At 47.7% G+C, this 27,107-nt stretch overlaps 1 protein-coding gene across 1 annotated transcript in view; it reads left to right on the forward strand.

The window, feature by feature from the left end:
- The first annotated feature begins 17,152 nt into the window (after positions 1 to 17,152).
- LRRC40 (leucine rich repeat containing 40) overlaps positions 17,153 to 27,107 on the forward strand; it is a 1,512,829-nt gene continuing 1,502,874 nt past the window's right edge. Inside the window, exon 1 of the mRNA XM_069641925.1 lies at positions 17,153 to 17,488. Within this exon, the coding sequence (XP_069498026.1) occupies positions 17,338 to 17,488 (151 nt within the window). The 5' untranslated portion in view covers positions 17,153 to 17,337. The remainder of the gene's footprint in view (positions 17,489 to 27,107) is intronic.

Here is a 27,107-nt window from a genome sequence, read left to right on the forward strand (position 1 = left end):
CTCATTTCCATTAAGGATGCAAATACTGTCCTGTCTAGTTGGAAATCGCTGGCATCTCTCGAATTCCAGCCTGCAGAACCGGAAGATACTCTGCTGTAATGCCGATTTTGTTCTCTCAGCACATGTGCCAGAAATCTTTTGCCAGCTCTGCTAGCATCCTGGACTTTGTCCCGCCCATCCTGTTTATGTACTGCAGAGACATCCATCTTTAGTAATGCGCAACAGTTCACCTTGTCCTGGGTCCAGCATCTCACTGCAAAGGACCCCGCCATCAGCTCCAGACAATTGATGTGGAGCTCTACTTCCTTCCCTGACCACCTGCCTCCCATTGTCATCTCTCCGCAACGTGCCCCCCAACCCCAACGGCTGGCATCTGATTTAATGATGAGGTTCGGGAATGAGCCAAATACTGCTCTCCCATTCCAGGCATTCATTTGTCTGAATCACCACCATACTTCTGTCCTCGCCTCCGAGGACATCGGTACTTTCTGTTCGTATGATGACCCTTTTCTCAGGTGTTGAATCTTCAGGCGTTGAAGAGCTCTGTAGTGTAGTGGGCCCGGGAAGATTGCCTGAATGGATGAAGCTAGTCTCCCTACTAATCTGGCTAGCTCACTGAGCAATAACTCTTCTTTTGCTATTATTGAGCTGATCTCTTTCTTGATCACTTTCACTTTGTCTATTGGTAGGCTGAGCGTGGCTGTTCTTGTGTCTATCATGAAGCCTAGGAACGCTACTGTCTGCATTGGCTCCAAAGAGGATTTCTCCAAATTTATTGGAAAGCCCAGCTCCTGCAATAGTTGGATTGTCATCTCTGACTTTTCTACTAGTCTCCTCCTGTCTTATCCCATCAATCGTCTACGTATACTATCAGTCTGATGCCTTGTTCTCTGAGATGACTCACTAGTGTCCGCATTAACTCCGTAAAGGCCCAAGGCGCTAATGCCAGACCAAATGGGAGGCATGTAAATGTCCACATCTGGCCTCCCCACCAGAATCGTAGGAACCTCTGATGTTCCTTCGCTATTGGGATTGTCAAGTAGGCATTTTTTAGGTCTATCCTGACTGACCAATCCTCTCTGCAACATGTCCTCCTCAAGAGATGGATTCCCTCCATCTTGAAGTGCCTGTGGACTATTAATGCGTTCAAACTTCTTAAATGTATCACTGGTCTCTGCTTCCTTTTACCCTTAACCAAGAACATATTGCTCACAAACCCGTTCGAGGAGTCGGAAACTAGAGCAATGGCACCCTTCTTTTCTAATTATACCACCTCATTGCTTAATAGCTTTTTGTCTTCTTCGTTGAACCTTATGGGCCACAGGTATTCTGTTTGTACTGGTTCTTGCCAGAATTCTAGTTGGAACCCTGTATTGTTTGTTCGACCCATAAATCTCCTGATAACTCTCTCCACCATTCTAAAAACTGTGCTGTTTGTTCTCCCCCTACCGCTGGGGTCCCTGTTTCTATTGGCTGATTGTGTAAGGCTCTGCCCCGTCTCACCTGTGTTTGCCTTATGGCCTCTGCTATTGCCTCTCCAGCCTCTGCTCCTACCCCTTCCTCTCGACTGAAAGAAGGGGTTGGGTCTGCGCTCTTCTTGATTTCTTTTTTTTTAAAATATATTTTTATTAACTTTTTCTCACAAGACAATTGTGATGCATGTTGAATTCACAGTACCTGTCTGTAGCATCTTCTCAGAACAATTAAAAGATAAATGCGAAGCAATAATCAACTCAAGCCTTGTGTATTAAACCCTTCCCTCCCCCACTTTACCCTCCCTTTATCCACTCATCACATTTCACAGGGTAAAAAACAAGTACAGTATGCAAATTAACAGTTGACAGTCTTGTACTGATTCTGTGCTGATTGCCGCTATTATTTCTCACGCCACAACCTGCAATGTAGGTATACAGTATATAGTTTGGGGTAAACAATTGACTGACAGTGTAGGGCACTGCCCTTAGCTTGGCTTGTTAGCGACAGTAATAATTAGGTCTGATTAGTCTGTGGGTTCCCAATATGTTGTATAGTATTCTAGGAAGGGTAACCATATCATGTCAATATTTCTGCGCGATTAGTTTACAGCGGCTGTAAGGCTTTCCATTTCATAAATGGTGTGCGCTTTAATTAACCATTCTCTTTTTGAGGGAAGTGCAGCTGATTTCCATTTAATGGTCAAGTACACTCTCGCCGCTAGTAGCAAATTGCGTGGCAAGTGTGTCAGAGACTCATATGTCTCGTGCTCCTCTGACTCTATGCCAAACAACACTAGCACAGGTGTCAGCTCCCTGAGGACCCCATCTATGGCTCGGATCCATCCCAGCACTTCCCGCCAATACACCTGCACCTTGTCGCATTTCCACCATTGGTTCCAATAATCAGAGCGTTCTCCGCAGCCTCTCCAGCAGAAGGGAGATGTCCCGGGGAACATTTTGGACAGCCTAAGGGGCGTGTAATGCCACCTCATCAGCAGCCGTGCGCTGTGCATTTTGCATTGCATGGAAACCGATGACGTCCACACCGCCCTGTATATACACTTCCATATATCTGATTGAGCTTCTATGGCTAGATCAGCTTCCCATTTAACTTCTGACGGCAGGCGTTGACTGTGACCCCTTGAGAGCAGTGATTTATACATTCTTGATATTAGACCTCTCGACACTTGGGGGGAGCTCAATATTTGCTCAAACAGTGTCAGGGATCGCTTTAGGGAATCGCCCCACCTAACGTCGTGCATGGTGCTCCTCAACTGGAGGAAGAGCATGGGGGAACCACTATGCCCTGCAGATCAGTCTTCAATTCTTCCATGGTGGTAAATACCTTGTTTTTCCACAGCTGTCCAGCCCGGCTAAGACCAGCTTCGTACCAAGGCTGAAATCGCTGGACCTCACTCAACAGTTCCTGAATGAGCGGAGACCAAATACAGCTCAGGGGGCAGGACAAGGTCGTGACACCCTGCATGGCTTGAGATGGGCGCAGAGGGACCACAACACCTTGAGGATGGGGTGTTTTCTGATTCTTTGAATCATGGTCGATAGTGGGACCCATAGCCATTCTCCCAGCGTGACTGGTGCAAAGATATCATTTTCTATTGCTACCCACTGCTTTTCTGCGTTCTCCCACAGGTGGTGCGGGAGTACCCGAAGTTGTGTTGCTCTATAATATTGTTCTAGGTCTGGGAAGCCCATACCTCCCTCCTCTGTGGGTCGGATCAATGTGCAGTACGGGATCCTTGCTCTTTTGTTGGCCCATAAAAATCTTAGTAGTGTGTGCTTTACTTCTGCTAGGAAGGACTCCGGGACCAGGACGGGGAGGGATTGGAATAGGAATAAGAACCGTGGAAGAATGTTCATCTTTATGGTGGTGAAACGCGCTGCCCAAGACACAGGCAGTTTGAGCCATCTAGAGATGTCATTTTGAATAGCTTTCCATAGTGGGGTGTAGTTGGCTTCGAAAAGGTCAGGTAGGGAGACTGTTATATTTACCCCAAAATATCGGACAGAGTCAGTGTGTACCTGAAAGCTCCAGTTTGTTTTCAAATGCTCCACTAATTCGGTGTTCTCTTTGAAGGGGACTGCTATGGTTTTTTGTAGATTAACCCAAAAACCTGAGAGGGCACCATATCGTGACAATTCTTGAAAGAAGGCGGGGATGGAGTTTGATGGTTCGGTGAGGTACAGGAGGATATTGTCAGCAAACATAGCTAGTTTATATTCTTTACCCCCACGGGGGATACCCCTAATCATGGAATTAGACCGAATTGCTTGAGAAAAAGGCTTCACAACTAGGGCATAGATTAGAGGTGAGAGTGGGCATCCTTGCCTTGTGCCCCGAGTGAGGTTGAAAGGGTGTGAGGAGACCCTGTTAATGCTCTTCTTGATTTCTAAAGTCATTTCTGGTATTGTAGTTGGGCCTGTACGAGGAGAACCGGCTAGCTGAGCGGCACCTTCCTCTGCCAGCCCTGCTGAAAACCTTATGTCCAAAGACTCTTTTTAATGAGTCCTGTGCCTTGTCTATCACGGCATAAGTATTTGTAAACTTCTCAATCTCCTTAATAAATGCATCCCCAAACAGTTTTACCCCCACGGGGGATACCCCTAATCATGGAATTAGACCGAATTGCTTGAGAAAAAGGCTTCACAACTAGGGCATAGATTAGAGGTGAGAGTGGGCATCCTTGCCTTGTGCCCCGAGTGAGGTTGAAAGGGTGTGAGGAGACCCTGTTAATGCTCTTCTTGATTTCTAAAGTCATTTCTGGTATTGTAGTTGGGCCTGTACGAGGAGAACCGGCTAGCTGAGCGGCACCTTCCTCTGCCAGCCCTGCTGAAAACCTTATGTCCAAAGACTCTTTTTAATGAGTCCTGTGCCTTGTCTATCACGGCATAAGTATTTGTAAACTTCTCAATCTCCTTAATAAATGCATCCCCAAACAGTTTTCCTTTACTGCTGGATGTTGATTCTGCTGTAGCGCGTTCGCTATTTTTGGGGTGTATCTTGACGAAGATGGACCACTGTTGTTCCGTTGTCAGGTCATTGTTATCATTGCTGAGCAGGCATATTGCCCTCTGCACACACCCTGCTAGTATTTCAGGGTCTACCTTTAGTTCCGGCTGTCTTGCCTCTTCTGCCATCTGCCAGATTTTCGTTATCCGGCCTAGGACATCCAGGATTTTATCCTGGCAAGATCTTCAGGGTCAATCTATCCCCTTCCGTCAGATCTTGCCCTGCCCTTCCCCTGCTCCTCACCTGACTCTTCTGATTTGTTGTCCTTCGAAGAGTATGATGACTTCTTCTGGGATCTTGAATCTTCCCTTGGTGTCTTATCCTTCGATTTCCTATTGTGTAGATAAGGTCTGGCTCCCTCAGAGGCCACCTTGACAGGGATTGGTACCTGTCTGAGGGGAACTCCGGGGAGCCAAACCCCAAAGTTCAGGGAAAAAGCAGGATGGCGCCAAAAAACCTTGATGCAGTGTTATTCTTGTGGTAGCTCCGGTTTGACGAGGATAGTACACAATGGAAAAAAAGAGTATGCCCGGGGCTAGGCTTGGATTGGAGAAGAGCTCCGGATTGCAGGTCTGGAAGATTGCGAAGGATCTGGTAAGTATTACTGCAGCCTGAATCCAAGAGCAATGTCTGAACGCTAGGGTGTGGCGGGCGATGTCAGCCGCTGTAAGAAAGAAGGAGGAGCACGCTTAGACTGAAGGAGAGACGGTATACAGTACAGCGGAAGTAAAGGTAAGAAGTACAGCACTAGGAAGAACAGATAAGGACCCCACTTACCAGAAATAGATAGATCCCACGAAGGAAACCGGTTTGAACACAGAGAGCTGTAGGAGAAAACGGGACCAGAGAAACGGAACCAAAAGCGGGAAACGGCGAAGCTGCCGATAAGGAAACAGAAACAAAGAGAGGAGGAGGAACGTACTGAGCGTCGCTGAAAAGAAAAGGAAGCTGAAGACTTCCGAAACAAGCCCGGTGAGGAGTCGGGCTGAAAAGAGCTGAAGAGGGCTGTGATAAACTCCCTGGAAGGGCAAAAGAGGACAGCTAACGCGAGGAAAGCTGCGGAGCGCTGAGTATCAATGAGCAGATACAACGCACTGGTTGGTGGGCGGGGTTTGGTAATATACCCACGGTGGCCATCTTAGGTGCGGACTAGACCGCTTGGATGGGAACTCTAAACTGCAGTGCGTTTCCAAGCATGCCAGAGTTTCCATGGTCGAATCCTGACAGTATAAACCCTTCCGCTCCAGGGACCCCCGGCTTCCCAGGGTGTCGCACATGGAAGCGTCTCAACAACTTAAGAGCGTGAATGTGGTGTCTGGGTTCCCATGTTCTTTCTTCCGTTGAATAACCTTTCCAGTGGACCAAGTACTGGACTCTGCTTCTGCGATATCGAGAATCCACCAGATAGTCGACTTCATACTCCTGTGGATCTTGTCTAGCGGGAGACCTCATCCTCTGCGTTCTCCGTTGATTTGGATCCTCCTTACATTCCTTGAGTAACGAGGTATGAAACACTGGGTGTACTCGTTGGAGACTCTTGGGTAAATGTAGTTTAAAAGCTACAGGGTTAACTCGGGCTAGGATGGGAAATGGACCCAAATATCTGGGGGCGAACTTGCCAACGTGAATCCAACGAGGTAGGAATTTAGTAGACAGCCAGACTAATTGTCCGGGGTTCCATTCAGGATTAGCCAGTCTACTCCGATCTGCCCACCTCTTATGGGTCTGTTGGCTGATTTCTAATGCCCTCTTAGCCATATTGTGGACCTCTTTGAGTTCAGTTAACATGTCCTCGTCCTCAATGGCTGGGGTTCTCGTTGATTGTATCCCCGTCCATGACATTAGCTGGGGATGGTAGCCATAGGTGCAATAGAATGGACTCATTTGGATCGAAGTTTGATGAGAGTTGTTATAGGAAAACTCGGCTTGAGAGAGGAAAGAAGACCTGTTTGTTGCTGCAAAAGCATCGCAGATATTGTTCGAGCGTCGCGTTGAGTCTTTCTGTTTGTCCGTTACTTTGTGGGTGGTAACCGGAAGAAAGAGCTCTGTGAATTCCTAGCTGTTGACATAAAGTGGCCCAAAACTTTGAAGTGAATTGAGACCCTCTGTCGGAGACTATCATTCGAGGTAGTCCATGGAGACGTACCACATCTCTGAGAAAAATGGCGGCAGTTTCAGGAGCTGAAGGTAGTTGGGATAAAGCAGAAAAATGTGCCATCTTACTGTAGGAGTCTATTGTGACCATGATGGCGGTCTTATTCTCAGAACTAGGTAGGTCTACAATGAAATCCATGGATATGTGCTCCCATGGACAACTGGGTAGCTGGGGTTGTTGAAGCATACCGAGAGGTTTGCCGGTTCTGTATTTGTTTGCAGCGCAAACAGGACATGAGGACACATATTTGTCTACATCCTTGCGTAAGTCGGGCCACCAAATGCGTCGACTGATTAGATCATAGGTCTTCCTGATACCCGGATGTCCGGAGAGGGGTAGATCATGACACCATGACAGGACTTGATCCTGAAGTTTCCCAGAGGGAAGGTACAGAGCTGTACCATGATAGTAAAGGTTGTCGCTTCCTTGAGTTACTGTGACTGGGAAGCTGGGTTGATGGGCATACAAGGTTATGAGTTCATGAAGAAACGGGGACACCTTAGCTATCACCTTTAGTTCTGGAAACAAGAGATCGTGTTCTTGGGGAAAACTTGTCTCTTCTCCTTGACTGCGAGTGAGGGCATCGGCCATCTTATCTTCTGATCCAGGAATGTATGTTATTTGAAAGTCAAATTGGGGGAAAAAGTAAGCCCATCTGGCATGTCGGGCATTAGAACACTCCATCTGTTGTAACACTTGTAGATTTCGATGATCCATTCGGATAAGGAAACAGTGTGCTGCCCCTTGAAGATGATGTCACCATTCCTGACAGGCTAGCTTAATGGCTAGGAGTTCTCTTTCTAGGACAGAGTAGTTATTTTCACTATTTGTCAGAGTCTTAGAGTAATACGCAACAGGGTGGTTTAGTCCGTCATTTGCTTCTTGTAATAGAACTGCGCCAACAGCTCCTCCAGAAGCATCCGTCTCAAATAGAAAGGGTTTATCTTGATCTGGTTGTATCAAAATCGGAGCAGTCGTGAATAAGTTCTTGAGATGAGAGAAAGAATCTCTTTGTTCTTGGCCGAATTGAAACTTGATTCCTTTTTTGAGTAATACTGTAATGGGTAGCATAAGATTTGAAAAGTTTGGAATGAATTGGTGATAAAAACTTGCCAAACCCAAAAATCTTTGTATGTCCTTGACACTCCTTGGTTCCTTCCATTCCAGGATAGCCTTAATCTTACAGGGGTCCATCTCTACACCATTCTTTGGGAGTATAAACCCCAAATAAGAGACTGATGTGACTTTGAATTGGCATTTTTCTGGCTTCACTTGGAGCTGGTTGGTATGGAGACGGTGAAGAACCTTCCTTACCAGAGTGCGATGATCCTGAAGTTCTCATGAAAATATCAGAATATCGTCCAAGTAGATGACTACTGAAATAAACAACATGTCAGAGAAAACCTTACGATGAATCTTTGAAATATAGCTGGGGCATGTACTAATCCAAAAGGCATCACCCTATATTCGAATAACCTAAACAAGGGTCTAAATGCGGTCTTCCATTCATCCCCTCTTCTTATTCTTAGGAGATGGTAAGCTCCTCTGAGGTCCAGTTTGGTGAAATACCTTGCCCCTTTAACAGATTCCAAAATGTCTCTTATCAATGGCATGGGGTAGCGGTCTCTCGTGGTGATTTGATTGAGACCTCTGTAGTCAATACAAGGTCGCAATTCTGACAAATCCTTTTTTGAAATGAAAAACAATGAAGCCCCTCCAGAAGACCTCGATTCCTGGATGAGTCCGTTCTGTAGATTTGCATCTAAATATTGCCTTAGAGCCTGTCTCTCAGAAAGCGATAATGGGTACATTCTTCCGAAAGGGACATCCGAACCTGGGAGGGTTTCGATGGCACAGTCTTCCGTTCTATGCTGAGGTAAAAGTCTGGGGATGGTGTCCTTAAATACCTCCGCATATTCCTGGTATTGCAAAGGAATTGAGCATAATATCTTGAGTTTGGATGGTCTGTTCTCTACGATCTCCTCCTTTCCCTGAGGAGTGGTCATGCAATGTTCTTTACAAAAAGTAGAGTCAAAACTTACTCGGTTGGAGGCCCAATCTATGCTGGGGTTATGCTTCCTCAACCATGGTATTCCGATCACCAGAGGAAAATGAGCTGCTCGGATCAAATCAAATACAACCGATTCTTGGTGTCCGCTTAAAGCCATCTGTAAGGGTAAAGACTCCATACTTATGGGTCCAGAGGACAAAGGGGTACCATCTACCCCTTCAACTGGAATCGGCCTTTCCTTATGTTGTACAGGTACCTGATTTTCTCTGGCCCAATTGATGTCCATAAAGTTGCCGGCAGCCCCACAGTCCAACATGGCTAATACCTCCATGGGCTTAGTACCTGTAATCCACAATTTGACATGAAAAACCATCAGACTGTTATCCTCCTTTACTTCGATGGGTCTTGTGAGATAGCAAGGTTGGTAGCTCCTTCCCCCGACACCTCCCTTGCATAGGACCGGGGGTTGTAGTTTTCCTTCCGTCGTAGGGGTACCTCGGGACTGTCTCTGAATAAATGTTTGGAGGAGCCACAATACATACATAGACCTGAGTCTCTGCGCCTTTTCATTCGGTTGGTGTTAAGGGCCCACGGGTGGCTCCTATCTGCATTGGTTCTTCCGTAATTGGAGATTCTCTTGAAGGCGAGGGAGCAGGGTTAGGAGATGAAGAGAATAGTCGGGGTCTTTGTCTCTCCTGTCGGCGTTCAGATAGCCGGTATTCAATCTGTAATGAGAGTGTCATAAGGTCTTGAAAGGAGGGAGGTTGTGCTACTCGAGCCAGTTTGTCCTTTATATCGTCGTGTAGACCGATTCTAAAAGTGGTTTGTTTTGCTGAATCCGGCCAGTCCGCCTTGGCTGCCAATCTCAGAAAGTGGGAGATGTAAGTTTGTATATCTGTGGTTCATTGTTTGACATCCAGAATAGCCTCCAGCGACGCATACAGGACTTCGGGACGGTCAAATCTCCCCTTGAACAGTTCCACAAATCTGTCAAAATCATTAAGCGCGGGATCATTGTTCGAGGCCAGAGGGGTTGCCCAAGCTAGGGCATTACCTGTTAGGTTTGCAATAAGAAACCCCACCTTCGATCTGGCAGTCTCCTAGGCATGTGGCCTAAAGGCAAAGTGCACCTGGCATGCATCCAAAAAATCTTTAAGCCCTCCTGGATAGCCATCAGATTTACCAAATGACAATGGCATGGGTGGTAAATCACCCTGATCATCTCTGTGTAGCACTACTTGTTGACGCAGTAAAGCGTTTTGAGTTTTGAGAGATTTCACCTCAATGGTGAGGCCTTGCAGGGCAGATACTAGTTCTTGGTATTGTTCTAGGGAGGCCATCTGTTTGGTTTGGTATTGTATTCTGTCAGATCTTGCCTTGCCCTTCCCCTGCTCCTCACCTGAATCTTCTGATTTGTTGTCCTTGGAAGAGGATGATGACTTCTTCTGGGATCTTGAATCTTCCCTTGGTGTCTTATACTTCGATTTCCTATTGTGTAGATAAGGTCTGGCTCCCTCAGAGGGCACCTTGACAGGGATTGGTACCTGTCTGAGGGGAACTCCGGGGAGCCAAACCCCAAAGTTCAGGGAAAAAGCCGGATGGCGCCAAAAAACCCTGATGCAGTGTTTTTCTTGTGGTAGATCCGGTTTGACGAGGATAGTACACAATGGGAAAAAAGAGTATGCCCGGGGCTAGGCTTGGATTGGAGGAGAGCTCCGGAGTGCAGGTCTGGAAGATTGCGAAGGATCTTTTAAGTATTACTGCAGCCTGAATCCAAGAGCAATGTCTGAACACTAGGGTGTGGCGGCCGATGTCAGCCGCGGTAAGAAAGAAGGAGGAGCACGCTTAGACTGAAGGAGAGACGGTATACAGTACCGCGGAAGTAAAGGTAAGAAGCACAGCACTAGGAAGAACAGATAAGGAACCCACTTAACAGAAATTGATAGATCCCATGAAGGAAACCAGTTTGAACACGGAGAGCCATAGGAGAGAACGGGACTGGAGAAACGGAACCGAAAGCGGGAAACAGTGAAGCTGCCGGTAAGGAAACAGAAACAAAGAGAGGAGGAGGAACGTACCGAGCGTCGCTGAAAAGAAAAGGAAGCTGAAGACTTCCGAAACAAGCCCGGCGAGGAATCGGGCTGAAAAGAGCTGAAGAGGGCTGTGATAAACTCTCTGGAAGGGCAAAAGAGGACAGCTAACGCGAGGAAAGCTGCGGAGCGCTGAGTATCAATGAGCAGATACAACGCACTGGTTGGTGGGCGGGGTTTGCTAATCTACCCACGGTGGCCATCTTAGGTGAGGACTAGACTGCTTGGATGGGAACTCTAAAGTGCAGTGCGTTTCCAAGCATGCCAGAGTTTCCATGGTCGAATCCTGACACCTTCTTGATGTCCCTGACTGCCGTAGCGACCCATGAAGGATAGCATCTTCTCATCAATTTCCAGCGTTTCCACCATGCCTTCCGGCACTTGGGGCCCGGGGCATTCCGTCCTTAGTTTGGTCCTGGCCTTTTTAGACAGGGCGTTATGGATACTCTTCTTTATATAATTGTCAGTCTTAGCAGGGGGCTCCCACTGCGCCGACCTGGGATGGATGAGAGAATCCGAGTCGAACAACTTGCCCATCTCTTCCTTCTCTCTCTGTCTTTTCCTTTTCTTGGCAGCCTTACGCTTGCCAGGAGGGCTCAGGGATGATGTATTACACTCTTCTTTTTTTTTTTTAACCTTTAACAGTTGTGGTACATAACAGTGCAGCAATACGACAATTCAATCTTGTGTATATCATGGATAGTCGATATAGCTTTTCAACATAACATGTAGTATTTACAGAGCAGAGGTATTATTAGGCCTTGCCGGGCTACTGTTAGCTGAGTCCATTTCACTTAAGTATACCCTGAATGGGGCCCAGATGTCCTTTGGTTTACATGAACTTGGTAGCGTCATTACATAATACTCCTCACATTCATTTACGTACATCAGTTCCTTGAGAAAGTGATTTACCTGTGGTGCCTGTGCACTTTTCCATTTTTACAGAATACACCTTTTAGCCACCACACACGCGATGTTAAAGAGCCTTCTGGTCACCTCAGATCTCTTTCCTATATCCCCAAATAGGTATTTTAATGGTGTGAGATCTGCCGGTACCTGCGTAACCTCTTACAGAATTGTCGCCACTTCCCCACAGAATACATTTATGTTTGGGCAGCTCCAATACATGTGAAATGAGTCAGCCTGGTCGGCCCCGCATTTCTGACACCTGCTCGGGCTGTTTCGTGTGAATTTTGCAATTTTTTGAGGTGTGTAGTGTAGCTTGTTCAGCACCTTAAATTGGATCAGCCGGAGACTTGCATTCATGGATACCCTCTTAGTGAGTTCACAGTACCTCTCCCAGGACCCATCGGTGATGGTGGCACCCAGATTAGATTCCCAGGAAGTCCTTATCATGTTCACCGTTGGAGTATTGGCTTGAATAGTCTTGTAAAGTCCCGAAACACTGGTTCCTATCGGGTAGACAGGGCCACCAGGCACGGGTGCGGTGGGGGCTCATCAGGGAACAGGGGCCATCTGGCCTTAAACGCCATTCTCATTCTATAGTATTGCAAAACCACCAATTGATCTCTGCCCCCGTTTTGAATTCCTCCACTGTTATAAATTTACCATTAGGGAATATGTCCTTGATTTTGAATTGCCTCTCTGGATCCCATGTTTTTTGCACATTTGTATCATACGTGGGTGCTATACCTGGGAAGTTCCAATGTATTACGCTCTTCTGTGTTGTTCTTGGACGTCTCGTCCCAATTCTCCTCCTCCAATTCCTCTGAATAGGAATCCTCAATCCGTGTTTCCCTTGCCTCTTCTCACCCATGACCTCACTCTTTTCTCACCACCTCTCCTCTTGTACTCTTGCGTGGTGTGCCCGGAAGGGGGGGTCCGGCTTCTGCGGGGGGTTCAGGCTTTCTTTCTTCCCCCTTGCCCCTCTCAGTATCTCTCTGGGTCTTCTCCCCTCAGGGCCTCCATCCCATTCGCCCTGGGCCACAGTGGGGTGACCTTTCGGTGCCTGATCCCCCTGTCCTCACAGTACTGGGTGAACTGCTGCCCTTGAAAAGGCAAGCCGTTGTCTGAACAAATCTCCAGGGCCAGAATGGTGTGATCGCTGGCCGTGGATTCCACCAGCTCCACCTCGGGATAGCACGACCACTGGTCTACCACTGCAAGAAAGTACATTTCTCGGCCCGTGGACCCGAAGCCTGCATGCACCGTCCCCCACGGTTGTTCACTTTCCATTGCCTGTATGGCTGTATGGGCGGCCCTCTCTCCACGGGACTAGCAGCCTGGCACGGTATGCACGCCCGCACCAAGTCGTCCACCCTGCTCTCTAGGTCCGGGAACCACACCTTTAACCTTAGGCGTGCCTTGGTCTTTGCCGTCCCCTGGTGGCCTTTGTGGGCGAGCTGCAGCACCTTACCCACCAGCTCTCGGGGGATGACGATTTGGCACCCCCTCAACAGGAGACCGTCGTCAGCCACTGACAGCTCGTTGGGTACCTTCCATAGCGCCTGGAGGTCCTTCCGTGCCCCATATTCCCTTCTGGCATTGTGCGTGAGCACATCACGCCACTCTCCGCTGTCCATGGCTTCCTTGATGACCAGGAACACCTCGTCCACATTTGATGCTTCCGCTATCTCCTGGTGCGCCAGGGCCACCGGCAATGCTGATTCCACCACGTGTTGCACCACCTCCACACAGTCAGCCACCTTGGCAGAGTCTGGCGAGCGCCCCGCTCCCGGGTGACGGGACAGATAGTCCGCTGGATTGTGAGTGCCTGGGCGATACTGTAGCTTGACTCCATACTCCATGAGCGACAGCATCCATCTCTCGATGCGCGGAGGGGGCTTGGACGAGGCTCCAGACATGATTGGAATCAGGGGCTTGTGGTCAGTTATAACGACCATGGGTTTTCCCAGGATGTAGATCCGGAAGTGCTTACAGCCCCATAGGATGGCCAGGGCCTCGCGCTCAATTTGCGAATATCGCTTTTCAGTCTCCGTTAGCGCCTTGCTGGCATAGGCGATAGGACGCATGGTGCCCTGCGGATCGACCTGCATGAGGACTGCGCCCAGGCCCACCGGGCTGGCGTCCATCACTATTTCCGATTCCCTGTCCGGATTGAAATACACCATGGTCTCCTGACCCGACAGGGCGTTCTTGATCTCGGCGAACGCCCTCTGTTCCTTCTCAGTCCAGGCCCACGCCACGTCATTCCTGGTCAGAGCCCGCAGTGGTTCTGACAGCGAGGCCATGTCGCGAATGAATCGTCCACAATAATTGACCATACCAAGGAAGCTCCTTATCTCTGCCGGAGACTCTGGCAGGGCCGCCTCTCGAATGTCCCGTACCTTCTCCGGATCAGGCAAGATGCCCCCTGCATGGAACACAAATCTGAAATATTCTATTTGGTCCTTTAGAAACTCACATTTCTTCCGGTGCAGGGTCAGCCCCAGGCTTTTGAGTCTTTCGATCGCCCGCTCCAGGCGCTTCAGGTGTTCCGCCTCCGACTGTGCCGACACCAGAATGTTGTCCGACATGTTGATCACCCCTTTCAGCCCCGCCAGTGCCCCCGGATGGCGTTCTGGAAGATTTCCGCTGCCGACGAGACCCCGAAGCTGAGCCTCTTAAACTGATATAGCCCCTCGTGAGTTGTGAAGGTGGTAATGTATCTCGACTCCGGTGAAGTTCCAGTTGATGGTAGCCAGACCTCAGATCTAGCTTGGAGAAGACTCTTGCTCCCTGCAGCTCGCCGACAATGTCATCCAGCGTGGGCGTGAGGTGCTGCTCCCTTTTGATCACCATGGTAGGCAACCTCATGTCCACGCAGATGCGGACAGCCCCTGGCTGTTTGGGGTTTGGGGCAACGACAATTGGGGAGACCCACGGGGTCGGGCCTTCAACCCTCTAAATAATGTCTAAGTCAATGAGCGACTGAAGTTCCCGTTCCACTTGTGCCCGCAGGTGGAACGGTATTCTGCAGTGTTTGAGGGCTGTCGGTCTCACCGACCCGTCGATGTGAAGCCTGATGGGATCACCCTTCAGTTTTCCGACCCCTTGGAAGATGGTGTCAAAACGCTGCAGAAGGCGATCTATATCCGTGTGGTAGTGGTATACGGCCAGAGTGAAATGTACTATATTGAGGGCCTCAGAGGCAGCAAAGCTTAGGAGGGACTGCAGGCTCACACTCGTCACGAAGAACCTCGCCTTGATCTTGCTCTGCCCATGGGACACTGGCGCAACAAACACTCCCTGGATCGGTAGCGGTGTGTCTTCCCTGAAAGCATATATCAGGGCTTTTGACTCAGACAGTTCGGGAGGGCCTGGGAGAGCTTCATAGTGTTTTGTCGCTAACACACAGACCGAAGCGCCAGTGTCTATCAGAACGGGAGTGGGGACCTCAGCAATGTTCACTGTGCACGTCGGTTGTCTGCTTCCTCTGGGAGCAGTAGCAATGCTCAATATGATATGAAGAAGAGCTCCTCTTCTTCTTCTTCCTCCTCTGCCATGTCCAGATCCTGCATGCCTTGCTCTATCGACGACACACCCCTCACTCTCCGGGCATTACTCACGCCGATTCTCGCTGGCCCCCTCGACGCCGCCACCGGGGTGGAGGCTCTGCACACCCTTGCATAGTGTCCTGGTGTGCCACACCGGCCACAGACCCTCGTCTTTGCCGGACATTCCCCCACATGCGGCAGGTCATACTCGCAATATGGGCACGACTGCGGAGCGCCAGTCGCAGGGGGACCATCCACCCTCCTAGGTGTCCATCGCGCCCTCCCTGGGGCAGATCGTCCAATTGCAAAAGCGTCTTCGCCCTTGCCCGGGTGCATGGCAGTGTCCATCTTCGCCCCTCTGGACTCTGCCAGTTCATATGCTCTTCCTGTGTCGAGGATCTGTTACAGATTCAGGCCCGGTTCCCTCAGCCCCTGCTTTCTCAGCTTCCCCGAGTTACACCCCTGAAGCAGCTGGTTCCGCACCATCTCCTCCTCATTCACCCACCTGCAGGTGCTTGCGAGGTGCCTCAGCCGTGCACAGAACTGGTCCAGCGACTCCCCTTCCTGTTGCCTCTCCGCACACATAACAAATCTGTCGAAATTGACATTCGCCATAGGAAGAAAATGGTCCTTGGGGGCCTGTTTCACTGCATCATACATGACCACCTGGAAGTTGAGAGAGTCATAAATCCTGTGGACTTCTGTCCCCGCAGAGTGCACCATGGTGGCAATCTTCGTATCATCATCCTCTTCCCCTGAGGCCCTGAAAAACATTTCCAGTTTCTTAACCCACAGATGCCACTTCGGCCCCAGCTTGGATGGTGGGCCAGTAGTGTCAAATTCAGGCATGGGTGCAAGTGTGCTGTGCATTCTGCGAGGTACAGGCGCAGGGGCACCCTCTTCTTCTCCTCCCTCACCCATGACAAGAACGGGGTGAAGTACTCACAGTCTGGCACCCTTGGGTGGTGGCACAAGTAGCCCAGTCTCAGGATGGGTGCACAGGAACCCAGCACCGAAGGATGATGACAGAAGGTCCTGCAGAACTGGATGGAGAAGGGTCCAGTCGCCTCCCTTCCCTTCACTTCCAGGGAAAATTTATTTTTCTTTTTTTTTTATCCACAGCCCCTCAGATTGAAAGGGCTGTGGAATGTCCCAAAAATTGACTTATATGACAGAGGATCGCAGCCGGCGCAAGAGCACCCCCTGGGCTGCAACCGCTGCGATCCGTGATGAAGTTAAGATGGCCGCCGGCCACGTGCGTAGGTCCGTGCCGACACGGAGCAAAGAGCCGCTCTCTCCAACACATTCGGAGCAACAGCTCGTGTCTCCGATGCCGTTCCTTTTCGCCAGTGTTGTATATGCGGGGGCCCCCGTGGCCCTCGCTGGCACTCTCACACACACACATGCGTACCGCAAGGACAACTCCGGGCGGGACCGTCTTTATTGAACATGCGCAAGCCTCGTTATGGGCCGCACATGCGTAATACAGCATAGTCACTACGCAACAGACTACACACAAAAATACTATAGCTAGGAAATGTCGTTTTTACTGTGCCAATTTTTATATGGTTTGCAATTGTTTTCAATGCTGCTCGAGTTTTTAAAGTGCGCAAGCATAATGCGGGCCTCTGTTCATGGCATAGAATGCAGGATTGATATTAGTGCTTGAAACACATGCTGCAAATGTCCTGTAAAATGCTCTATATGAAATGCTGTACAGTTTACAATTCATAATACAGCAATATGGTGGCAACAGCTTCTGCATTGCTATCTGTCACGAATAAAAGAACGTTTCGCTCTTCAATTCTATGGCTCGTATTTTGCTTTATGAAATCTTGGCATAGAACGTGGAAGACATCTTTGGGGTATTTTTCGATGCCTGATGTACTATAGTCAACCTTTGACAAACTTAATTGAGTAGTCCTTCGTTTGTTTCACTCGTTTGGCTGAAATCGAAACCGGCAGACATAGTAACACAGGCACCACGGGTGAAAGGTGTGAATGTGATTGATCTGTACACTGACACAGTAGCTTGTGACAGTCAGCACATGTTTCTGGGATTTTGCTCTCGAAGAAGCAAGGTGCAGCGAGTGAGGTGGCATCAGTTCTCATTTCTTCACCATGTCCCGGTTCCAGCGAAGGGGCTGTCTTGCAGACTCTCGGGCAGGCTTCCGAACGGAGACGGAGCAAGAGCCCGCGGTACCCCAGGGTCTGATAAAGGGAGCCAGGAAGAGCGGACAGTTGAATCTGTCTGGTAGAGGCTTAAGTCAAGGTAAGGGGCCACCGCGCTTAAGCTCATGCACTCGCTTGAGACCCATTCATAAGGCAAAGTAGCCAGAGGCAGCAAGGAAGTGGTCAATACCAGCCACCCCTCAGAGCTCACAAGTTGCACGCGTAAGTAGCCTAGTAAGCCTTGGTTGTTGCATAATTGGACTTGTAATCATGGGTGCCAACTTTTGATTTTCGGTATGGGGCTGATATGTTTTTATTTTGCAAGTACTAAATCCTTAACCCCAGTGCCGTAAAAGTATCCAGATGCACCCAACAAGTGGTAAACACCTAAAAGTAGTTTGATTAAAACATGAGATTCTGTTGCAAGGCGTCTAAATGAGTATCGAAAAAATGTAAATCCTCCTGCAAAAATTAGACGGGACTATCTCTGCGCCAGGCGCAGATTTATCAGAGGAACATGGGACAAATGCCCACGGGCCTCCCTTGCTCTGCCTCTCAAATCACAGACGAACAAGCAGGCGTCCACATAGCGTTGCTTTTAGACCTTATATTTTTAGGACGTCTCTACATGAGACCATTTAAACGGTAAGTGATTAGTGATGGGACTAATTAACTGGCAGTTACCATTCCTGTGGCACTTTTTTTCTTAGAAGAAAGTTTTATTATCAGAAATGATGGGGGCACAGAACAAGCTGCAAGCTTGCATTTTACTTTGTGTCTTTAAAGATTCTTATTTTCATTCTGGAATGTTTAGGCTTACGTTCATGGTTGGAGGGGGAGCTACAAACACAGGGTATCAGGTTGCAAGTCATTCGGAGTGGAAATACTGGCGGTAAAAGCCTTTACGGACACTTCTATATATTTAGGGTTTTGTACAATTTGGCAATCGAAGTTGGAGAGAAGAGCAGACTAACGCGTGTGCCACCTCTTCCAGGTCCCCCCTCTCAAATCTGCTTCATTTTACACCATCTTATTTTTGTTTTTTATGCTGGCAAAAAAGTATGGAATCCGCCGGACTGTTTACACCTGTGTGGTAATTTAAGATGTGAGGCAATTATACTTATGAATATAAGTTTATTGCTAGAGCCCCGGAGTGCACGGCCACCAGGGACAAACAACCCTCAACTGAATGGTTCTGGAATGCAACCATTCCAGAACCATTCTAGCATTGACGTACGCACAAGATAAAACCCTATATAACAACCTGGTAAAAGTAGGCAGATTCCAAAGTAATATTTTTGTATATGGCTGGCTCCCACAAGCGTTATTTTTTTTTTAAGTGGCACGTTCTGTCGTGGTGCACCAACGCAGCCCCTGGATAGCTGCTTGATCTCTATGGAGACCCTGGTGACGCTTCCCACTTCGTCAGGTGGGGGTCACGTCTTTATGCTACACTGCGTCATGATGTCCTCCCTTCCGGCAACCCTGAAGGGACCACCGCTCTCCCCATAAGATGTGTGTTTCTATAGCTGCCGTATTGCAATTAAGCAGTACTTTCCAGTCCTTTATGCTGGCCCTTGCTGCTCCTTGTCCCTGCTTTTTGTTCGCCTGCTCCTTCCTTCTGTATCTGGTTTCCTTGTGGGTACCTCTGAGACCTCCCCTCTCCTTACTACGTTGGACCTTGCAGCTGTAGTTGCTCCTTAAGCCTGACTTCTCATCAAGCATAAGGACTGCATTGCAACATACTGCAAGCAAATCTTTCCCCTGAAAGGGGTTTCCCCCGTACACTGGCTCTGCGTCCCCTGGGCATGGCTGGCAACCAGTTTTCAACCTCTGGGTCGCAGTGGCTGCCCAGGGGACAGAACGCACAATACTTCACAAGACTACGTCCTCTAATATAAAGTTAAGACGTGATCTTGACACGTACGCTTTTCTAAACAAGTAGTGGAAAAGAGTGAAGGCTGTCTCACATGTGTTTTTCTATTTTTCTATTTACTTTTCCACTATGTGGTGGAAACAATTAAAATTGCAACAAAGGGCACTTTTAACCAAAAGTATAAACATAAGTGGTCTCCGCCACGCAATAGGATGATGCAAAATAATATTGCCCCTATACACTTTAATCAACGCGTTTCTACAAAAATTCATACATTCTCAAGTTGGTCTGTCATGTGACTTGTGTAATGTAAGGGTGTAGAAGGAGGAGACTGACGCTAGGGTAGAATAGTGATTGCTATAGACTTTTTATTCAGGGTAGAAATTAATCTTTCCCTACATCGTGGAGGTTTTCCTGCCACAACTAAGGTACTAATGGGTTTGTTAGAATGTCCTAGTAACTTAAGTCCACCGTCCTGTGTCAAAACGTCTCCACCTCTGTTCCTTACACTTATAATTAAACTAAAGGTTGCTCTTGATCCAGGAGAATGATTCTCCTGGACTGGGTGGAACAGTTCTGGTTTCATGTTCCTCACCAGGGGGAATGACTCCCTTCCCCTGGCCTTGGTTACCAGGAGAATGACTCCATTCTCCTGGCTTTTCATACACTTTGTTTCACAGTTCACAACACTAGGGGGAAATGACTCCCTTTGCCAGGATTTTTGTACACTTGGTTTCACCGTTTACAATACCAGGGGAATGACTCCTTTGCCCTGTCCTTTCTTAGCATTACCCTGCAGGTCCCAGAACCAGGCTTCCCCATCTTCAGGCTTGGGCACGCATGGTTCACTTTCCTGCCAAGTACGGCCTTTCGGAAGATGGTTTCTATTTCTCCTTTCTTTTAGATGTGGGTCCCAGACACTTGTTTCTCTATGGGTTGGGTTTGGAAGACCTGCTGTACTCTCCTTCTTGCCAGGTACTGCCATGTTCATCTTCCTTCAGTCCTTCTTCGCTTTTATTGTTAAACAACTAGTTACTTGATTGCACGCCCCGCCCTCCCCCCCACCCCCCTGCAGAAGACTAGAACGTTCATCTTTGTTCCACGGGGTGTTCTTCATTACTCCGCACCTCCTTGTCTCAGTATTTATCAGACCCTTTATATTCACCATACAAAGTTACAGATGTTTTCAAATGGGTATGTCACCCTAAGGATATTAGTTACATTTCCTGTTGCTGTGGATTCTGCTGCATACTAGCACTACCTCGCACACACAACTCCATTACAAACATTACTTAAGTTACAAACTGTCCCACTCCATGCTGCAGTACTCTGGGGGGATGAGGGTACTGTCTTGCATAACACAATGCCAGGAACTCATTCCCCTCCTTTTCGGCCTGCTGGAAGTAAAGTGAGACAGGTATGGTATCAAGAGAGACGACGCAGACAACAGAAGTGCAATTCTTTTTCACATTGACATTTTTATAGAGATATCAAGCAGAGAAACATTGTAATAACAATACCTGTGCCATTACTATGTATAACATTGAGATTAAGTCCAGGTGCGAGTATTGCATCGTCGCTCCAATAACTGTCTGCAGTGTAGGCACATCTCGGCCGTATATCGCTAAAATCAAATGATGCCAGCTTAATATCAGCATAATTAGAACAAAAAGACAGACATAAACATTAAGAGCACATATGAGTGTGGAAGTGCAGTGAGTTGTAATGCATGAATCAAATTATTAACTATTACAACAGTGAAAAGGAAGTCATCTCATGGGGTTTGTGACATATCCCGGAGCCATCATGCTGGCTCACATAAGTAATAAGAGGGGCTTATTCTGGGAGGTATCACGCTGATTTCCCCCCCCCCCCTAATCGTTGCATCTATTTTGTGCATTGCCACTACATACCAAATCCTGGACCAGATTCTTTAATATCTGGGGGGAGTGGGGACTCCCAATTCTTTTGCTATGACTATCTTCGCTGCAACTAGAAAATGGGTTATTAGTTGAAAACCTTTTGCCCCCAACTTGTAATGACCCTGCAGATCTTCAACGCCTAATGGTATTGCCTGGGGATCCGCTACCAAGTCTTATCCGGTAATTATTTTAATCTGAGCTACCACCTACTTCCAAAACACCTGTGTGACTGGGCATGTCCACCACAAGTGGAAAAAGGTGCCTGTAGCATCGGAACATCTCCAACACAGGGGGACAGGGGGATGGGCGGTATGTGAGGTGCATTTTTATTCAAGCGTTCTGGGGTCAAATACCATCGTAGTAACAGCTTAACGCCTTTGAGGTGAACTGATTTAGAGTATTTCCCTGTCTTAGTCCACATATTTTACCAGGCCAGCTCATCTAGGGGTCACCCGATAGCCTCCTCCCATTCAACCATATATGTGTGGAGTAAATTGTACCTTTTTTATCATTGATAATTTTATAAATGGATATTACTAGGGCTTTCGGGGGGGTCCACAATAAAAAGAGCCTCAAACTGGGTAGTGTCCCGTTTAACTTGAGTCGCCAGCTTTGCGTTAGCAAGCCAATGACTGAGTTGTATAAACTCGCCCCTCCCTCTATCGGGTAAATCCCGTAGTGTCTTGTCTGGGAGGAATTCCCAATTATTCTAGTGAGGGGGGGAGGAAAATTGGCTGTTTCTTATCTGCGGGCTGCCTTATTCCAGTACCCGAATGTGGACTTGGTGGTTGCCTATTCCCATGTTTTTTCCTAGTTCTCGGGGAATGCCAACACCCTTCACGCAAAAGGCCACCTAGAGCTGATTGTTCTGTGGATGCCAAGTGCTTAGTGTTGGCTTTCCAGTACTGCGGCAATCTGCTGCACAGTGGTCGAAGTGTACGAAAAGAAGTAGTGGAACTATCTTCCCTGCTGGCCTGCCCTCGCTCTTCACAAACCCCATCGCTGCACCCACTCCCACACACAATCCAAACCCCCAAACCAACACATCTGCTATTTAAAGGAATGTTCAGGGCTGTTCACTGAAGTGCAAGCTTCAACTTCTTCCTACACTTTTATTTTAAAAGGAAACCATTCCAGAACAGTTTAAAAAAGTATAGGAACAATGAAACTTAAAAATAGCACTGACACTGCTCCAGACCACTTCGACCTCTGGTGCTGCATATAGGTAACTTTCGTCATCTGTGACTGATAACCCTGCCCTCTCCTTTGCTACCATCAGCGTTCTTCTAGCCACTCTTGGGAGCCTATATCTCCAAATAAAGTTAAATATATGTGATTAATATTGTGGTACGCAGACAACCTGCTCCTATACCTGAGGTATCCGGAAGAAAACCTGCAATATATCCTTGACGTGATGGAGCGATTCGCATCATTCTCCGGCATTGCGGTTAACCCCGGGAAGTCATGCATATTTCCCCTAGAGAGATATAAAGGGATTGCGCAGGGTAACCTGCCAGTACTACAAATACTGTGGGAGACTATATTTACCAAAAGATAGAAGAGGAACACCCACACAACACAGAGAAAGCAGTCCCCAACATTGAAAACAGCATGAGGTTTTGGGTTAAACTCCCCCTGGCTATGATGGGAAGGGTGCGACTGTTGAAAGTGGTGGTATTGCCTAGGCTGTTGCACCTTTTTGTGAATATCCCATATATGTTGCCCAAACGTTTTTTTAGTAAGCTACAGAGCCTATGTAGAGGTTTCATCTGGCGTAATGCCAGAAACAGGATTGCCTTATGGAAGTTACAAAATGGGTATGAGAGAGGGGGCATAAAACTGCCTAACTTCGAGATATACCCTCTGACTGGGCAACTACAGTATGTGACCAAGTGGCTAGCTGAGGCACAGCGGAGTCCAGACTGCTGAGGTCAGAATGTGCTCCCCACTTTCTGAAAGCACTAATATGGCTGCCCAAATCGGAGCTACGGGGGAGATCGAGGCTGTTGGTATTTGGGTGTAAGATATGGCGTAAGGCATGCCAGGGTCATGGAGAATTTGACTCCGTCTCCCCCCCGCCCAAGTGCCGCTAGTGGCACTGAAGGGAGTGAACGCACAACTAAGGAAGATAATACTTAGATACTGGGAACCAGTGGGCATAGCAACGCTGGGAGATGAGTGGCGGGATGGGAGGGCACTGGAATTCACAACGCTAATGGAAGAAACCGGAGTACACCCCGGGCAGTATATTACCTACACCAGGTTGGTAAAGCAAATACGAGCCACATGGCCAGAAATAGCACTGGAAGAACAACCAGATTTGGCTATAGAGACAATATATGATATTGAGGAAGGAGGGCATGAGGTGTCCCGGATTTATGAACTGGTGATGTCCAAGGTTGGGAAAGAGGTCACCCAGTTGAGGCAGGAGTGGGAGGAGGATGCAGGAGAACCCATGCAGGATGGGAAAGAGCACAGTGGTACCACAATAAGGTGTCCCGGAACGCTAAACTACAACAGATTGTTATATGTAACCCATAGGGCGTCCATGACCACCCAAAAGATAGTCTTAATTAAGAGCACAGAAGCACAAAAGTGCCCCAAATGCGGGGAACTAAATGCGGGGATGATGCACATGGTTTGGCCTTGTCCAGAGATTCTGAAATTCTGGGGGGAGGTTGCTCACTGCTTCTCTGAAAAAGAAATCAAGTTAAAGACAGAATTGGTGTGGTCGTGCATGCTGGGAGGATTCACTAGACCACGTAAAATGAAACATGTGTGCACACTTAAGGACCTGTCTTATATTCTGGCCAAACGTAGAATAGCTATGGGTTGGAAAGCAAGCCAGAGACCCAGGGTAGAAGTGTGGTGGCATGACCTTCTGAAATGGACGGAGGCGGAAACGGTAGCATGGTACAAAGCAGCCTGAAAGGGGGGAGGATGATGATGAAGTGGGAACGCTGATGGCCTGGAGGCAGCTAGTGGCTTCATTAACCGAGCCCACCCGAGCCAGTCCAAGTGAATATGATACACCCGGGAGCATGGAAGGGGGGGCGCACCGGGAGGAACAGGACTAAAGGTGCAATGGAGTAAGCTCGAGTTATGGAGGGTGGGGGGATGGCAGTGGTAAATATATGTTGATGCATAAGATGGTCGGACATTCACAACTTTCACTGTCGGGTGTGCTTTGTGGTTTGTAAACTGAAAATCAATAAAAATTGTCTTAAAAAAAAAAAATGTGACTGGAGCTCCTTAAGGACCACCCTAGTGATCCAGATGAGCAGTGCTTGGAAAATATATAATAGCCTTGGCAACAGCGTCATCTTGACCGCTGTCATTCTGCCTAACCAGGAAATTTCCATCCTCCCCCCCCCCCCGCCTCCCCTATATTGCCCAGTCCTGTTTGGCTGATGTTAAGTCAGGGACGTCATTTAGGGGTCGCAACTATATATTTTATTTTTGTAATGCACCCTCCTGCGCTATTGCGGCTAGCACCATGTGGCTCTTTACTTCTGGAGTTTCTTTTTCAGGCCCCTTAAAAAATAAAAATAAGAACAGGAGTGCCCCAAGACTAACACTTTCAGCACTGGCCCTAAATAAGAAGAAAGAATAGGAATACTAAATAATGTGTCTTTCTGGAATTCTATACAATAATTGCTAGAATTATTAAAGGTTTATTTCAGGCACACTTCAGGAAGTGAGTCACTGATTTAGTCTGTTCTTAAATGCCTCAACTCAGCCTTTCATCCTTCTGAGGTTGATAAATGAGTACCAACACAGGTTGGGTGAAATTGGGTGTATATTTTTTCTATATAAAGCGCTTAAGCGTAAGTGCTATATAATAACACATCATTATCATTTGGTCATGGACATCTGCTTGCATTCAGTTTGGTAATATGGGTCTATACACACTGTTCTTAAAGATACATATGGCGATCCATTCTTGTATGAAATGTATATCATTATAGTAATATCATAACCATATTTTTCGTAGTGTACAATGCTATGTGATGCCACTCCCTGTTTTGTCAACGGGTGAAAGGTCGTGTTCCATAGCTTCCCGCGATATCACTTCGGGGTGGGTCAAATGACATCACTTCCTGTGATGTCATCAGGGTCATGTGATGTCACTTCCGCTACCCCTGGCATTTTGGTGAAATGACGTCCCTGTGTTAAGTGTGTCAGAATATTAGCTGCGTACAATTGGTCATACCGGGCAGTCAAAAAGACACCCAGATACTTCAAGGAGTTTGTCGCCCATGCGAAATCATCAAAGGTACCCTTTAATAGTTGTATGGTGGATTTTGTATAATGAATCTTAAATCCAGAGATTTCCTGGAATCACACCAACAAGGAAATTATATTGGGCAGTGTTTCTACTGTGTCCACCGTATATAAAAAAGCAGGTCACCTGCATATAATGTAATCTTGTGTTGATACCCAGCCACCTCCAGCCATCGTATACTCTCTGTTGAGTGAACCACCCTCATGAGAGGTACTGTGGATAAGGCACATAGGAGGGGGGATAGCGGGCATCCCTGCTGCGTGCCTCTTCCCAGATTTATTGTGGCAGATAATAAGCCATTTAATTTAATGCGGGTCTATGGGAGTGTAAAATTTGCTAGCTTCCTCGCAAGAAAATTGGGACCAAACCCTTTTAGCACCATGGACAGATATCCCCAATCCACCTGATCAAACGCTTTCTCTGCATCACTCGATAATGCAGTCTTCACTTTATTGTTCCATCAGGGCATGCTATTACATCTATTGTTCTTTGGATATTATGTGTATGTCGACCCGGTACAAACCCCATCTGATCTGCTCCCACCACAACCGAGACCATAGAAGCCAGCTGAGTGGCTAAGATCTTGGAGTAAATGCGTGCATCGTCATTAAGGACTGCAATTGGTCGATAAGAGGAGCATTGTGTAGGATCTTTGTCCGGTTTTCCAATTAGCGTTAGGACCGATTCTTCCATAGTGGAGGTGATGGTGCCTGTATCTACGAAGAGTGCTAACTGGGGTGCAAGTATACTAACAAACTTCTTTTTATAGAAGAAAGCAATAAAGCCGTCGGGTCCTGGGGCTTTATTAGTGGGGAGACCGCAAATTGCCTGGGTGATTTCTTCAATAAGTAATGGGATCCTCTAGCCCCGTCTTCTCAACTTCCGCAATCTTTGGTAGGTGGGCGTCCCTGATAATATTCTCTTGAGCAGCATTGTCTAATGTTTCAGCAGTGAACAGTGTTGTAATATTTTGATAGAATACGTATTTTCTCGGGTTCCTCTACAGATAATTTGCCTGTTACATCTCTTAACCTCTTAATCGTGTTTCTGTTCTCCTGAGCTTTAAGCTTATATGCTTGGATTTGCACGTCTGGAGGAAGGTTCTTGCGTTGTTGGAAGTTAGAGTAAACTCTGTGCGTTCAATTAAGCGTGAGATCCATTTCCACTAATATCTCCAAAAACAATTCTCGGACGTAACTGCCTAGTTCTCTCACCTCTGTGGCGATACCTCTAATGCAGCCATTATTTTGTCTTGAGCGGTTTTCAGACTCCTCCTGCTTCTTATCCACGGAGACTCTATGGGCTTCCAGTGCCACCACTCGTTGTTCCAGTTGGTCATAAGAGTTTGCCTGGTTGCAGAAGCCCGACACCAGGTTCCCTAATCTGGACTCAGTTTGCTGGGCACTCTGTGCTAGTTCCTGAAACAAGCCTTTCAATTCTTGCAGAGTGGAGGCCATACCTTGGATTGATTGCAGTAGCTGAGTTATATCGCTTTTGGCGGCTGGTTGTGTGTCTGAGTCAGGGGAGAGGGCCGGTTCTGCGCTGATGAGGCCACTGGCAGGAGTCTTTGATTGCTGCAGCATCTCCTTGATTGATTGAGGTCGTCCCCTTCTCTCCAACTTTCCCAGATTTCATT

Source organism: Ambystoma mexicanum, chromosome 1q, assembly GCF_040938575.1.
Source record: "Ambystoma mexicanum isolate Mex_15411 chromosome 1q, UKY_AmexF1_1, whole genome shotgun sequence".
NCBI classification, from domain to species: domain Eukaryota; kingdom Metazoa; phylum Chordata; class Amphibia; order Caudata; family Ambystomatidae; genus Ambystoma; species Ambystoma mexicanum.